Source organism: Denticeps clupeoides, chromosome 1 (genome assembly GCF_900700375.1).
Source record: "Denticeps clupeoides chromosome 1, fDenClu1.1, whole genome shotgun sequence".
Lineage (NCBI taxonomy): Eukaryota > Metazoa > Chordata > Actinopteri > Clupeiformes > Denticipitidae > Denticeps > Denticeps clupeoides.
The window spans coordinates 483,872-499,677 of record NC_041707.1 but is presented as its reverse complement, the minus strand read 5'-3'; the positions used below and the strand labels follow the sequence as shown (position 1 = coordinate 499,677).

Genomic DNA, 15,806 nt, shown 5'->3' with positions numbered 1-15,806 from the left:
ACACTCCTGCACAGAAGCTACAATACTACCTCCTACATCAACACAATACTACCTAGCTACCACTCCTGCACAGAAGCTACAATACTACCTCCTACATCAACACAATACTACCTAGCTACACTCCTGCACAGAAGCTACAATACTACCTCCTACATCAACACACTACGACCTAGCTACACTCCTGCACAGAAGCTACAATACTACCTCCTACATCAACACAATACTACCTAGCTACACTCCTGCACAGAAGCTACAATACTACCTCCTACATCAACACAATACTACCTAGCTACACTCCTGCACAGAAGCTACAATACTACCTCCTACATCAACACAATACTACCTAGCTACACTCCTGCACAGAAGCTACAATACTACCTCCTACATCAACACAATACTACCTAGCTACACTCCTGCACAGAAGCTACAATACTACCTCCTACATCAACACACTACTACCTAGCTACACTCCTGCACAGAAGCTACAATACTACCTCCATCATCAACACACTACTACCTAGCTACACTCCTGCACGCTCTCTCAGATCTGCAAACAAAAGGAGACTAAAAATTCCTTCTTCACGGGGTCTCCGATTCCAATCATGTCTGTTCTCCGTTGTTGTCCCTGGCTGGTGGAACAACCTGCCCTCCTCCACACGACTAGCCGAGACTATCACCACTTTAAGAAGCAGGTGAAAACCCTCTTGTTCAAAAAATATTACAGACAAATCTAACACTTACACACGCACATGCGTACACATTGCACAAACAATACAAAAATATATAAATACATTATAATTTTTCTTCGTCTAGCACCTAACAATCTCTGAGCTTGCTCTTCACTGACAAGTTGAGCCTTATCAGGACTCTTAGTTTGTAAACTCAAAATTCTATAGAAATCGAACGAGAATTGCTGGTGTCTTCCTCTTGTAAGTCGCTTTGGATAAAAGCGTCTGCTAAATAAATTAAAGTAAAGTAAAGTAAAGTAGTAAGTGGGGTTTGAACCTGGGTCTTCTGGTTCACAGGCGAGTGTGTTACCCGCTAGGCTACTACCACATGTAGAGATGAGCTAGAACTAACTACAAGTCACAGTTTACAGATGGAGTCTCTTTCTCTACAGATGTCATGTGGCTGTTTTATGGACACGATGACACTAATGACAATAAATGGGTGCTTTTTAGTGATTTCAGCGTTGTTGGGTAATGTCCATACCCTCCAGAGAACTCACCGCCCCCTTCTCCTGGATCACGCCCACTTCACGCTCCACTTCCTCGTGTCGGCGAATAAGATTCTCCACGCTGTCGACATCTGAGCCACAGTCTTCGCCCTGCAGCAGCAGCATCTACACACACACACACACACACACACACACACACACACGACAGCGTTAACACTGCGGAGTCCGGCTAATTGCGGTAGCACCAGCAGACCTACACACCTTCTCATTGGCTCTCTCCCGCACCTCCTCCAGCTCGCGGACGAGGTCGTGGACGTCCAGCGCCGCCTCCAGCCTCCTCTTATAGCTGCTCAGGTCGCCATGGAAATGACTCCACCTGACATGATGACGTCAGTTCTTACTTTAACCAGGAATCATGTTCTGATTTTCAGTGAATGGATGCCTGTGTGTGTATGTGTATGTAAGTGTGTGTGTAAGTGTGTTTGTGTACATGTGTGTGTATGTAAGTGTATGTATATGTGCGTATGTGTGTGTGTGTATGTGTATGTAAGTGTGTATGGGTGTGTGTGTATGTGTGTATGTGTGTGTGTGAGTGTGTGTGTGTATGTGTGTGTGTATGTGTGTGTGTGTGTGTGTGTGTTGTAAAACAAAATGTGTGTGTGTCTGTGTGTGTCTGTGTGTTGTGTGTGTGTGTGTGTTATGTGTGTTGTCTGTGTGTTGTGTTGTGTGTGTGTTTGTGTTGTTGTGTGTGTCTGTGTGTGTGTGTTGCGTGTGTGGTGTGTGTGTGTGTCTGTGTCTGCGTGTTTGTCCTGTGTGTTGTGTCTGTGTATAGCGTGTGGTGTCTGTGTGTTTGACGTGTGTCTGTGTGTGTGTGTGTCTGTGTGTTGGCTGTGTGTGTCTGCTTTGTGTACTGTGTGTGCGCGGTGTATTTGTGTGTGTGTCCTGTGGTGTGTGGTGCGTGTGCTGTAGTGTGTGTTGTGTCTGTCTGGGTGTCTTTTGTGTGTCTGTGTCCGTGGTTGTCTCGTGGTGTACTGTATGTGTGTGCTGGTTGTGTGTCTGTCGTGCTGTAGTGTGATGTGTGGATCTGTGTGGTGTGTGTCTGTGTGTGTGATGTGTGTGTGTGTGTAGTGTGTGTGTGTGTGTGTAGTCTGGTGTGTGTGTGTGTGTCCTGTTTGTCATGTGTGGGTCGTGTGTGTTGGTGATGGTGTGTCTGTGTGTGTGTGTGTGTGGTCTGTGTGTATGTGTGTCTGTGTGTTCGTGTGTGTGTGTGGGTGTCTGTGTGATGTGTCTGTGTGTGTGTGTGTGTGTGTGTGTGTGTGTGTGTGTGTGTGTATGTGTGTGTGTGTGTGTGTGTGTGTGTGTTGTGTGTGTGTGTGTGTGTGTGTTACCGTTCGTTCAGCTGCTGACATCGCTTCTTCACCGTATCGAGCTCGTCACTTCCCTGCTTCTCCAAACGAGCCGCCACGTCATTAATGGCTCTGATGTGAGCGTCATCCATGGTGACCTCCTGCACAAACACAGCGTCCTTGAGGACGTGGTGTCCACACCTACCGTCCCCACCACCACGTAGTTCCCCATCCGGCGTCTGTACCGCGGTTGGAGGCGAGGGGCGGAGACTCGCTCCTGCTCCAGAGCCTCGGAACTCGTGGAGCTTCCTCAGCAGCTGCAGGCCGTGCTCATGGTCCTCGCCGACATCACCCACATTTATCATCACCTCCTACACACACACACACACACACACACATCAGAAACACACAAACACACCACGTCCTGTGCGCGGCGGCACCCCCACCTTCTGCCGGATCCACGCCTCCACCTGCTCCACCTTCTGCAGGAACTCCAGGAAGTCCCGCTTGTCCTCCAGCACCTTCCCCCGAGCTGCCACCGCCCGCTTGAGCGCCTCCCAGTGCTCCAGGAGGGCGGAGGCGGTACGGCGCGCCGCGTGGGACCGCGGGTGGTGCAGCGCCAGCAGCTCGTCTCCAGCCTGAAGTTCACGTAGAGACCAGACAAATAACGAAAAACCAAATAACATGCAAAATAACATCAAAATGTATGTAAAATACAACATTAATAAATGATTAATAACCACACACCTGCTGCACAGAGCGGATGATGTTGGCGTGGGCTCGTATCTCGGCCTCGAACGCCTGGTGCTTCTGCAGCAGCTTCATCTTGCTCTGTAGGTGACTCAGGTCCATCCTGGTGTCGTCCTGCATCATCTGCGTCCGCTCGGCAATCCACTCCTCGGCCTGAGGAAAGACGTCATGGTCGTCCACCGTCCAGTCTCACGTCCTCCATGTGAGTGTAAAGACGCTCGGTACCTCGGCGGCGTCGCGGTTGAAGATGCAGAGAAGCCTGGAGGTGCTCAGCTCCTCCCCTCGTTTGACGGACAGCTCCTGGATGCGTCTCCTCCTCTGCTGCAGGGTACGGAGTTTGGCGTGGACACGCTGGACCTTCTCCTGCTGGAGCTCCGCCCTCTGCAGCCGCTCGGCCTGCTCCTGCAGAGACACCATCTGCAGAAACAGCAGCAGTTCCACATGAAGACTTGGAGGCACGGACTTCAATCACAAGGGGATTGTGGGAAATTGGACCTTTTCCTCCTGACTGCTCAGGAGCTTTTGAAAAGCTTCATGACGTTTGATCAGACCATCGGTCTCGTCCACCGTTGTCCCCAAATCACTGTTCTTCAGCAGGACCTGCGCAGTAAGACACAGGTAAGGGGGCGGGGCTTACACACCTGATCGTACAGCCTCGAGCGGATCGTTTAAAAATACGGACTTCCTGCGCGTTGCTGAGGGTCTCCAGGTGTTTGGTGTCCTTGTAGAAGATCTGCTCCAGATGGTTGAGCTCCAGCCACCGGCGCTTCTCCTCCCAGTGGCTGTGGAGCTGCTGCCTCACCTCCTGCAGGGACCCCAGCTTCTCCTGCACCTGAGGACGTAGACGTGACACGTCAACCGGCTGCATGTGACGCTGCGGAGGTCAGATGAACGCCATGTGTACCTCTCTCATGTGGGTGGGGTCCAGGTGCAGTAGCTCCTCCCCCATGGCCACAGCATGGGCGTAGCTCTCCTCTCGGGCCACAATCTCCGCCCACAGCTGCTGGTGCTGTCCCAGCTGTAGACGGCAGGTGGCCACATCCCGAATGGTCTCCTCCACCCGCATGCCGCCCAGAACCTGTCCGCTCCACAGGGCGTAGTCCTGGACCTGAAACGCACGCCCGTCTCAGGCCTCGTGTTTGCCAGTGTGTGTGTGTGTGTGTGTGTGTGTGTGTGTGTGTGTGTGGTGTGTGTGTGGTGTGTGTGTGTGTGTGTGTGTGTGTGTGTGTGTGTACCGTGTTAAGAAACTGGTATCTCTGACGCGTCTGCTGCAGCTGCTCCTCCCGGCGGTCGGTGAGGAGGCGGAGCCTCTCCCAGCTCTCCACCACCTGCTGCTGCTTCTCCTGGAGCTCCGCCCTCAGCTCTGCCGAACACGCCTCCAGCACAGAGTCCACCGAGTCCAGAAGCTCTTGCAGCTGTTCCATTTTATAAAAGAATCAGTTCCAGCAGGAGCAAGATGATGGGCGCTGGCAGGCGGCGTTTCTGTACCTGCTGCTCGTTCCCCGCCAGTTCGTGCATCAGGGCTTCGTGCTCACGCAGCTGAGACAGGACCGCCCGCAGGTCCCGGGCCACGTCATCAGGCACGACTTTAGATCTCTCCTGCGGAGGAGACCACGTGGAACTACTCAGCCCTAACTCCAGCACAACTATCACAAATATATATAGAAATATGTCAGAATATCTCATCAAACATGTCCCTCAAGATCTGAGCAATGTATGCTGGTGGGAGCGTGTTTGTGTAAGCGTGTGTGAGTGTATGTAAGAGTGTGTGTAAATGTGTGTTTGTGTAAGTGTGTGTGTTTGTGTAAGTGTGCGTGTTTGTATAAGTGTGTGTGTGTAAGTGTGTGTGTGCGTGTAAGTGTGCGTGTTTGTATAAGTGTGTGTGTGTGTGTAAGTGTGTGTGTGCGTGTACGTGTGCGTGTAAGTGTGCATGTTTGTGTAAGTGTGCGTGTTTGTATAAGTGTGTGTGTGAGAAAGTGTGTGTGTGAGAAAGTGTGTGTGTGTGTGCGCGTGCGTGTAAGTGTGTGCGTGTAAGTGTGCGTGTTTGTGTAAGTGTGTGTGTGTGTAAGTGTGCGTGTTTGTAAAAGTGTGCGTGAGCGTGTAAGTGTGTGCGTGTAAGTGTGCGTGTTTGTATAAGTATGTGTGTGAGAAAGTGTGTGTGTGCATGTTTGTGTAAGTGTGTGTGTTTGTGTAAGTGTGTGTGCGCGTAAGTGTGTGTGTTTGTATGAGTGTGTGTGTGTAAGTGTGTGTGTGCGTGTAAGTGTGCATGTTTGTGTAAGTGTGTGTGTGAGTGTCTGTGTTTGTATAAGTGTGTGTGTGTGAGAAAGTGTGCGTGTTTGTGTAAGTGTGTGTAAGTGTACCTCTATCTGACTCAGCGCCTCTACCAGGTCTTTGTAGCACCTGTGACACTCTTCAGAACGTTGGAGCTTCTCCCAGCGCTGCTGAGCCAAGTCCTGCACGTCTTCCCACAGATCGCTGCGTCCACACAACACCAATCTCACTCTCACACTCGCACACATTTACATTTAGACTATAAATGCAAATGTAAATAAAATATAACATTTCCATCAGTCGTGTGGACGAGCACCTGAGCTGCTGGTACGTTTGGCGGATGAGGCGGGACTCCGGGTGCTTGCTGCCGGTCAGGGCGTCGGCCAGCTCCCTGCAGCCGTGCAGCCTCTCCGCCCCGACCTCCAGCTGATTCAGGAACAGCTGGAACTTCCTGTGCAGTTGCTGCAGCCAGCCAGCAGGGGGAGGAACACAACATTACCAACATTTACATTTCCAGCATTTACCAGACGCCCGTATCCAGAGCGACTTACAGTCAGTAGTTACAGGGACAGCTAGGCTACTACCTACATGTCTGATGTTACATCTGAAGTTCAACATCATGGACCAAGATGGAGACAGTAATTTTTGGTGCCATTTTTGCACCCGTGCAGATTACTTCTCAGCCAGTGCGGCTGTGTTTCATTCTGTGACATTTTACCACGTCTTTATTCTAGAGGTTCTACCAGCTAGTCAGAGGTATCTGATGTGGATGTGAGGTACAATATAAACACATCATCTCATACGAGCTGGAAGATCTTTCCTCCAGTCGGTTTCTGATGGGCTGATATCATTAGTGTCGCTCTCACCAGCACGCTGGCGTGGTCGCCGCCGTAGTCGCCTGACAAGGCCAGCATCTTCTGCTGAGCGAGCCACTCCTCCATGTCGCACGACTCGCGCTTGAACTCGTGCAGGTGGAGCGTCTCCCTCAGCTTCTGAGCTCTGGTAAAATGCAGAACACAGTGAGGATCATGTGAAGATAGGGCTGTAGGAAGGTTCTAGTTTCTGGTACCGTATGGTGGCCTGGTCCTCCAGTTCACTCATCTTGGTCCTGATGCGGCCGAAGGGGCGCTGCAGTTCGTCCAGAGTCCAGACCTTCACAGCCTGCTGCATGCTGGCCTTCAGCTCCTCCACCTCAGCAGTCAGAGCCTCCACCTGCCCCTCTACAGTCTACATGGGGACACGACATGACATAACATGACACGCCGGGTCATGTGGTGCGGGGGGCAGGTCAGTCCGTACCTGGTGCTGCTTGATCAGGCTCTGGGTTGCTGCCTCGGTCTTGCCGTGGTCTGAGCTGACCAGAGCCAGGGTCTCCACCACGCGGGTCTCCAGCTCCGCACAGTCCAGCAGGATCTGTACGGAATTAAATCCAGTTCTCGTACCAGTGGATCAATCATCAATAATCAGAACATTAGCAGATGGAATATAAAGAGGGAAATCATATCTCTCAACTATGAATATCTAGATGGAGCCACCTGAATGTAAAGATGATCAGGTGATCATCTTCATCAGGTGATCGTACCTGTTCCCGGGCGACAGCTCTGTTCAGGTGATGCCCTCGCCTCCCACACGAGTCGTCTAGCTCCTCCCACTCACTCTGCAGGTGCTCACAGCGCTGCCGCACCTCCCTTCTGCCCCACGGGTGGGATTTTCCCATCATCCTCCCCTTCTCCAGCACCCGCTGTAGGTACTGCCGATGGGCGTTGACTTCTGCCTGCAGCTCCTGGGACCGGGAGAAGCAGGAAACGGTGAATCGCGGCCTGGTTTTACAAGACGAGCGGAGTTCAACTCCCAACTGGCACCTTGTGCTTCTGCTGCAGGCTGGCGGCTCCGGCGAGGGACCTGTCGTAGCCGCTGGTGTCCGCGAGCGGCTGGTGGTCGGAGATCCAGGAGAGTTCCAGGTCCACGTCGTGGTAGAAGCCGAAGAGGGCCACCGACGCCTCCAGCTGCTGCCTGCGCTCCGCCAGCGGCTCCTGCAGCGACTTAAACCTGCAGAGAACACCGCCCTCCTCAAACTGGAGATCCAGCACCTGATCCAGCCACTACAAGCCCCTCCCCAAATACAATCACCGCATTACATGATTTATCTTGCATTCATAACTTTTTTCATTTCATTTGAATGTTTAACCACCTGGTGACGTTACTCACCCCCTGCTGAATACTTGGTATGATCCGAACCCTCTTTATTGAGGAGAAATTAAATATTCGTCACATTACGGGCTTCCTACACGCCTGATTTATTACACAATGTTGCCGTTTACGTATTTTACGCCACTGAAAAGTGGCTTTGTAAGTTGTATCTGTAGTTGTCTGCCCCCACTTCTGCTTGTTTTGAGAAGACGTTGCCTTGATCAGGGCAAAAGCGCCACCTTGTGTTGAAGCTAAGACGTACAATACGTTTGAGAACAAATTTTACATACGGGCCATATTTCATTATATTTTTTAAATTAGCTGTGGGCCAATTAAAAATGGATCAAGGGGCCGTAGTTTGGAGGCCCCTGGTGTAGATGATGTGTTCCTTACAGCTTCAGGTATGTGTCCGTCTCCCGCAGGATCCTGTGCGAGTCGAAGTGGTTGGTTGCCAGGTGTTTGGCTCGGGACACGATGGAGTTGATTTTATCGGCGAGCTCCTGCGCCTCCTGCTCCAGCTGCCGGTGCTCCTTCAGGAGCTGCCGACTGGAGCGCAGGTCGTGACCTTTGGCTGCAAATTGCAGCATCCTCTGGATGGTCTCAATCTTTAGCTTTGCATCCTGGGAAGACAAACAATGGCGATAAATCACCTTCACAACTGAAATTATAATCCAAAAAAAGTCATTTATAGACAAAACAACAACTCATACCTAATCAATGAAGTTCAATATCAACAAAATTGTTCGCAAAAGATCAAAATCCCCACCTGCAGAAGCTCCATCAGCTGTTCCTGCTGGCCGGCCTGCCGCAGCTTGTTCCCCCGGTCAGCCATCTTCCTCTGGAGCTCCTCCCAGCGCCCTGAAACCTCCCCGGTCCTCCTCTGCACCTCCTGCTTCCAGGATGGGTTCTCCTTCTGCACCTCCTGCCCTAACTAGCCCACACCGGACCACAGGGAGAGAAGCATGTTCATCCAAACAGCTTGGAGCACGAGAGAAGAAAGTAGCACCAGCAGAGAGTGTATAATGTTAACACATATGAATCAATGTGGCAGTTTATTGTGTTCAGAGGTGTGAAGTGACTGTGACATGTACAGTAATACACAGCAGCACAGCACACGGTGCACACAGTGAAATTTGTCATCTGTATTTATCCCATCAACCTGAGTGAGCAGTGGGCACCATGACAGGCGCCCGGGGAGCAGTGTGTGGGGACGGTGCTTTGCTCAGTGGCACCTCAGTGGCACCTTGGCGGATCGGGATTCGAACCGGGAACCTTCTGATTACTCATGCTTGAATAAAAGTTTTGGCTACTTTAGTAAACTCAAGAAACTGTAATAAAAAAGTACCTTGAGGAGCCGTTCCAGGCGCACTTGGTTGGCCAGCATCTCTTTCTCCGCAGCCTCATGCTTCTTCAGCTTGCGCAACACATTGGTGGGGTCGCGGTACGACTCGTCCTCGGCGATTTCAAACTTCTCTTCCACCCAGAGCAGCATCTCCTTCACGTCCCGGAGGAACTCCTGTAGCATCGAGCCAAGCAAGATGTCAGGTGGGGCTTTCTGAGCCTCCTGACTGCTACCATAATGCACTCTGTACAGAAAGTCGAGGTTTTACAAAACCTGGATACACTTTGGCACCTTTTTTTTTTTTTGTCTCTAACATTATTTTCCACAAAATTGCATAAATGTTTGGATGTGGAGTATTCAGGAGAAAATTTCAGAATTTTCCATAAAAGCCCATGAGCCCAGAAGGTGAAATGACCTGGTACGTTTTGGAGGCCTGCAGCAGCAGCCTTCTCTCTCTACAGCTGTCCTTCAGCTTCACGTTCCTCTCTTGGATGCTCCGTGATCTCAGATGGATCCTGGCAAGAGATATAAACCAACCAGTGAAACACAGAAGGGCTCCAGAAACGGCCCAAGTGTGGCGCTTTCAACACCAGATTTTACTGTTTAACAGCGAAGTGCCGCTTGTGAATAAGCTCTTCACTCTTCTCCTGGAAGGCAGCAATCTGGAGATCCAGAGCTTTCAGAAGAGCCTCCAACTCATCCTGCCTCCCCAGCAGGCTGTGTACATTATCCACAGAGTCCTACACACACACACACACAGAGCACAGATGACCTCTTAGTTTACAGGATTACATTTCAGGATTATCCCTGTAACTGAACACAGGCCGCTAAATGTGCTACTAGAACTTGTCTACATACACACAGCAGACCTTTATGTTGGTGTGTAATTATTTCTGATGGCCAGTACATTCACTGTAATCATGTTTTCATGAAGGGGGTGGTGGTAGCCTAGTGGGTAACACACTCGCCTATGAACCAGAAGACCCGGGTTCAAACCCCACTTACTACCATCGTGTCCCTGAGCAAGACACTTAACCCTGAGTGTCTCCAGGGGGGGGACTGTCCCTGTAACTACTGACTGTAAGGCGCTCTGGATACGGGCGTCTGGTAAATGCTGTAAATGTAAATATCACGTTGACTACTGTAAAAACGGGAGGAGCCTGTAGGCCTGTAGATGAGCAGGGGTCCTGCACAGGGACATGATGGTAGTAAGTGGGGTTTGAACCTGGGTCTTCTGGTTCATAGGTGAGTGAGTTACCCACTAGGCTACTAACACCCCACTATTACTGAACACGCCCCACAGATTTTTTGGAGGATCTCGCACGCTCACCCCCAGGTCTTTGACCCTCAGCCGGGCCTCGTGAGCAGACAGCATGGCCTCGATACGGTCAGCGTCCAAGTTGAGTTTCTGAAGCTCCACCCCCTGCTCGAGTCGCCGTTGTCGCTCCGCCCACAGGTCTTCCAGCCCTGCCCACTCCCCATCAAGACGTCTTAGGGTCTGTTGTACCTCCCTCTGACTAGCTGACCCATCCAGGGTCACACCCAGCTTCTCCATCTCCTCCAGCCTTAAGGGAGAGGTGTTCAGGTGATACTGAATGAACGTGTGGACACTTTATAAGAAAGGTCAGAGATGAATACCGCTCTTTTCTACAGCTAGACTATTTCAGATTCTCACCTTCTCCTCTGCTGCTGGATTTCACGTTGGAGCTCCTGGTTCTCCTTTAGCAAAGCCTGGGCAGAGGCCACATCGGAGACCTGCTCCTCCTCCAGCAGGTGCTCCCGCGTCACCTCCACCCACAGCAGGAGGTCCCGAGTCTCCCTCTGAAAGAGCTGCAGCCGGCGCGCCTCCTCCAGCTTCCTCTGCCGCTCCTCCGCCTGCACCCGCACCTCCTGCAGCAGGACCTCCAGACCCCGCACCTCCTCCATGATGGCAGCACTCTCTGCCGGGCTGCAGTCCTGCTTCCTGAACACACGGTTTGTCATCATGAAGGATCTGGTCTGACGTGCTAAACATGCAGACCATGTCATGGAATGACAGAAATATCGGGTTCTACGGTGCTGCTAAATTAGTGACTCGGGTCCAGACCGAACAAAAGAAAGACAGCGTTTGTACAGCAGCGGGTTCAGCAGCCGCCATGACACATGCAAGTAGCTACAAAAGCGACAGTGTTCAGAAGAACCTTCCGTATTAAGATAAGATCTTTATTAGTCCCACAAGTGGGAAATTTGCATCATCACGGCAGAAAGTGGATAGAACGAAGGTACAATCAGCAACAATGAAAAAACAATAGAACACAATAAAAAAACTATACAACAATAAAGTATAAAATGTGGTATGGTGGTAGTAGCCTAGCGGGTAACACACTCGCCAGAAGACCCAGGTTCAAACCCCACTTACTACCATCGTGTCCCTGAGCAGGACACTTAACCCTGAGTGTCTCCAGGGGGGGACTGTCCCTGTAACTACTGATTGTAAGTCGCTCTGGATAAGGCCGTCTGGTAAATGCCGTAAATGTAAATGTACACGATACAATCTAGAAACACAAAATATGGAAAATATATATGTATATGTAAACTTAAATATGTATTAAATAGGGATGTGTATATGTATATATATATAAAATATGTATTTATCTACAGATGTACAATGATTATCTGTACAGAGTGGATGAATGAATATGTATAACTCACATCCTGGCCACGCCCTTCAGGTAGTCGATCTTGCGCTCCAGCGCGGCGATCTCTCTCTCCGCCTGCGTCTGCCGGCGCTCCTCGGCGTGCAGGGCGGCGGCCGAGCCGCCCACGTCCAGAACGTCCAGCTGGCTCAGCTTCTCCTCCAGCTGCCCCCGCGCGTCCGCACAGCTCTGCAGGAAGGAGCGGACGTCGGCCGAGCTGGAGAGCTCGTGGGCCTTCTCCTCCCTCCGCCGCTGTAGACGCTCCCACCTGATACACAAACACCGGCGCCGGTGGAACCAACACTTCTACTTCATCCATGAGAACATGAGAACCCAGTCATGGTCTAACCTGTGTGTCACCTGCCCTTGTTTGGCCGCGATCTCGCGCCTCTTGCTGTGCCGGCTCTTCACAAGCTCCTCCCCTAGTTTTGTGATGTCATCTAGCTGTCCCCGCCCACTGGCCAGCTCGGTCAGGAAGTTCTGTGGGAGAAGGTGTTTGGTCAGGACACCACGCTCCAGGATCCTGGCTCCGAGTTCCAGGTCGTCCCCTCACCTCGTACTTGGACTGCATGCCCTCCACGTTCTCCGCGTTGGGGCTGAAGGTGTTGAGAACGTTCTCCTTGTCCTCCATCCATGAGTCGAACTCCTCGCAGGTGTTGAAGAATCGGTGCAGCTGCACCGCCTCCTCCAGAGCCTTTCTTCTCGACTACAAATGTATTTTTTTATTTTATATACGTTTTATTTTGTTCATTATTAATTATTCATGATCAATGCAAGGCAGTGAATGAACATGTTTAGCATGTTTAATAGGATTGATTGATTGATACTGAATCCAAAAGAGAAGGTCTGACCAGGCCCAGCTGGGACAGGCTGCTGAATTCCTGCTCCAGCTCTCGCTGGGTCTTCTCGATCGTCTCCTTCTGGAAGTGCGGGTCGGGGACCCACTTATTGGACATCTCGGCGGTGCCGCGGCGCATGGAGCAGCTCCGGCGGGGCCGGCTGACCTTCCTGCTCTCAGACACCCCGTTGGTGGGCGAAGGAGTTGGAGGTACAGGTGGAGCTGCTGGATGCTTCTGACACAAACAGAAATGGAAACATCAGCCTAACTCCACGTTCGGGTGGAAAAAGACAAAGTCCAGAGTGCAGACCAGCGCAAGACAACATGTCCACTCACCACCGTCTCAAGTTCACTGACGTACAGAACAGGAACCAGCTGCTCGGTTCCTCTGCTGTCCCTCACCAACCAGCGCTCTTTATCCTCCCGTCTCAGGAGCGTCACCAGCTCACCGCGGTCCAACGTCACCTGGGGACCTAGTGAGATGAATGGAGTAAGACAGTTGGACATTGAGACCGTTAGATGGTGACATTGTGAAAGTGAGACGGCTCATGCTGACCTCTGAATTTGTATCTGATCTTGGCTGAGGTCTCCTGTGTCACCGTGGGACTCGTCACCTTCGTGTCCATCATGACTTCCTCACCGGAGGAGCTGCTGTCCTGAGACGCGCGGTTCCTCTGCGGCTCGGCCTACAATCGCCATAACAACGCTGGTGATGGCATCACGACATCTGAGGGGGACGGGAAGGGAGGACTCACCGCCAGCGGTGCCAGCTGGGCAGCGTTCCTGGCCTGCTCCGCCAGGCGCGTGATCTCCGAGGCGTAGGCGCCCATCTCCTTCTCCAGCCGCAGGTGGCGCTGCAGCAGCGCGCCGCTGCTCGACTCGTCCCTGCCGTGGTCCTCGCTGGACACGATCGTCCTCCGGTCGGCGAGCCACGAGTCGCACTCGGCCACGTCGGCGAAGTACTGCGGGCCAGACGGCAGCTCAGGTTCGTACAGAACGCCGGTCGGAATACGGAACACGGTACCTGTCTGATGACGCTGGCGGCGTGCAGCCGCTGTCTGTGATTGGTCACTTCGTCCTTCAGCTGCTGCCACAGGCATCCCAGAGTGGCGAGACACTTCCTGACGGCGTTCCCGCCACACAGCTCCTGGCCACGCCCCACCACGGACAGCTGCACAGACTCATGGGACTGGACTTCCGCCTCCAGAGCCTGCGGGAAAGAGGTGGTCGGTGACATCACACGGAACAGAAGGTGGACGGTGGACAGGTGGACGGCGATGGACCTTGTGTTTCTGCTGGGCCTGGTGGACGTGGTTCAGGTCTCGGCCCGGGCCGGCGGTCTGCAGCGGCAGCCATCGCTCGTAGATCCAGGCCTCCAGCTCCTCGCAGTCGTGGAAAAACTCCATCAGATTCAGCTGCTCCTCCAGCGCGCGCCTCCTGGTGGCCGGAGGACGAAAGCACACGTACTGTCAACACGGCGGTGGCACGGCGGTGGCACGGCGGTGGCATGGCGGTGGCACGGCGGGGGCACGGCGGTCCGAGCTCCCACCACACCCACCTCTCCTGGCTGCGCCGCTGCAGGGCGCCGTACTGCTGCTGGAGCTGGTGCACGCTGGCCCGCACCTGCTGGGGGTCCCGGTGGTTCCCCTTCAGAGCGCCAGCGCCGATGGCGGCGACGGTCTCGCCCTGAGCCGAGACCCTGGCGTCCAGGAGGTCCTGCTTCTGCAGCAGCTCCACCACCTCCGCCAGCTGCTTCCCATAATCCACGGAGGCGGCCAGAGACTGAAGAAATACATGCAGACATACGTCAATCAATCAATAAAGAAGCACAGAAGAGAACAGTGAATAAAGTCTTTTAATTGTAATATAAATACCGTATATCGGTATTTCATGGCAGCTCGTTTATTTCTATGCCTTCAGGCCTAACAAGTGAATCCATGGAGCTTCAGTGTGCAGGTTGCTGCCTGCAGATCAGTATCTGTGTGCTTTTTATTGGAAACTTGGATTGGATTATTATTTTCCGGCTGCGGTGAGGAATGTTCGATTCGTTAATGTCAGCAGAGTCACCGATGAACAATTCCTACGCCGTGTGTCTGGTGAATTTACGCGTTGCGTTACGGGTGAAGTCACCGCACTCGGCCTGCACACCTGCAGCTCGCCGAGGTCATGGGAGGCCAGCTGGATGTCCCTGAGAACAGAGAGCGTGTTGACCACGTCCCCCACCAACGTCCTCTGCTGCTGCAGTCCCTCCAGGAGCTGCGTCCAGCGCTCTGAGATCTTCGCTTGCCTGTAGGTCAAAACAAACAGATGTGTACGGTGCAGCAGTGCCAATAAAGCATGCATCATCACAATAACACGTAACGAACACGACTCACCGTTAACACGAAACGTAACGGACACGACTCACCGTTAACACGAAACGTAACGGACAAGACTCACCGTTAACCCGAAACGTAACGGACACGACTCACCGTTAGCCCGAAACGTAACGGACACGAGTCCCCGTAACACGTAACGGACACGAGTCCCCGTAACACGTAACGGACACGAGTCCCCGTAACACGTAACGGACACGACTCCCCGTAACACGTAACGGACACGACTCCCCGTAACACGTAACGGACACGACTCCCCGTAACACGTAACGGACACGACTCCCCGTAACACGTAACGGACACGACTCCCCGTAACACGTAACGGACACGTCTCCCCGTAACACGTAACGGACACGACTCCCCGTAACACGTAACGGACACGACTCACCGTAACACGTAATGGACACGACTCACAGTAACACGTAACGGACACGACTCACAGTAACACGTAACGGACACGACTCCCCGTAACACGTAACGGACACAACTCACCGTTAACACAAAACGTAACGGACACGACTCACCGTAACACGTAATGGACACGACTCACCGTAACACGTAACGGACATGAATAGCCATAACACGTAACGGACACGACTCACCGTTAACCCGAAACGTAACGGACACGACTCACCGTTAACATGAAACGTAATGGACAACTCCCCGGAACACATAACGGACACGACTCCCCGTAACACATAACGGACACGACTCCCCGTAACACATAACGGACACGACTCCCCGTAACACATAACGGACACGACTCACCGTTAACACAAAACGTAACGGACACGACTCACCGTAACACATAATGGACACGACTCACGCTAACACGTAACGGA

The 15,806-nt window shown here is 52.5% G+C and overlaps 1 protein-coding gene across 4 annotated transcripts in view; it reads right to left on the bottom strand.

The window, feature by feature from the left end:
* sptbn5 (spectrin, beta, non-erythrocytic 5) overlaps positions 1–15,806 on the bottom strand; it is a 39,722-nt gene that overhangs the window by 14,640 nt on the left and 9,276 nt on the right. For all 4 annotated transcript variants that reach the window (XM_028975433.1, XM_028975442.1, XM_028975461.1 and 1 more), the window contains 37 exons: positions 14,738–14,876; positions 14,148–14,371; positions 13,873–14,026; positions 13,614–13,799; positions 13,345–13,551; positions 13,146–13,275; positions 12,926–13,062; positions 12,603–12,824; positions 12,305–12,457; positions 12,101–12,231; positions 11,768–12,019; positions 10,752–11,039; positions 10,407–10,641; positions 9,677–9,816; positions 9,492–9,591; positions 9,080–9,250; positions 8,501–8,665; positions 8,128–8,354; positions 7,407–7,593; positions 7,127–7,327; positions 6,844–6,957; positions 6,614–6,771; positions 6,411–6,543; positions 5,861–6,006; positions 5,634–5,748; positions 4,762–4,872; positions 4,509–4,688; positions 4,178–4,381; positions 3,956–4,105; positions 3,769–3,873; positions 3,499–3,690; positions 3,271–3,426; positions 2,970–3,161; positions 2,769–2,894; positions 2,566–2,684; positions 1,439–1,553; positions 1,229–1,342 (listed from right to left, as the gene is read on the bottom strand). In XM_028975433.1, coding sequence (XP_028831266.1) covers positions 1,229–1,342; positions 1,439–1,553; positions 2,566–2,684; positions 2,769–2,894; positions 2,970–3,161; positions 3,271–3,426; positions 3,499–3,690; positions 3,769–3,873; positions 3,956–4,105; positions 4,178–4,381; positions 4,509–4,688; positions 4,762–4,872; positions 5,634–5,748; positions 5,861–6,006; positions 6,411–6,543; positions 6,614–6,771; positions 6,844–6,957; positions 7,127–7,327; positions 7,407–7,593; positions 8,128–8,354; positions 8,501–8,665; positions 9,080–9,250; positions 9,492–9,591; positions 9,677–9,816; positions 10,407–10,641; positions 10,752–11,039; positions 11,768–12,019; positions 12,101–12,231; positions 12,305–12,457; positions 12,603–12,824; positions 12,926–13,062; positions 13,146–13,275; positions 13,345–13,551; positions 13,614–13,799; positions 13,873–14,026; positions 14,148–14,371; positions 14,738–14,876 — 6,079 coding nt within the window. The remainder of the gene's footprint in view (positions 1–1,228; positions 1,343–1,438; positions 1,554–2,565; positions 2,685–2,768; positions 2,895–2,969; positions 3,162–3,270; positions 3,427–3,498; positions 3,691–3,768; positions 3,874–3,955; positions 4,106–4,177; positions 4,382–4,508; positions 4,689–4,761; positions 4,873–5,633; positions 5,749–5,860; positions 6,007–6,410; positions 6,544–6,613; positions 6,772–6,843; positions 6,958–7,126; positions 7,328–7,406; positions 7,594–8,127; positions 8,355–8,500; positions 8,666–9,079; positions 9,251–9,491; positions 9,592–9,676; positions 9,817–10,406; positions 10,642–10,751; positions 11,040–11,767; positions 12,020–12,100; positions 12,232–12,304; positions 12,458–12,602; positions 12,825–12,925; positions 13,063–13,145; positions 13,276–13,344; positions 13,552–13,613; positions 13,800–13,872; positions 14,027–14,147; positions 14,372–14,737; positions 14,877–15,806) is intronic.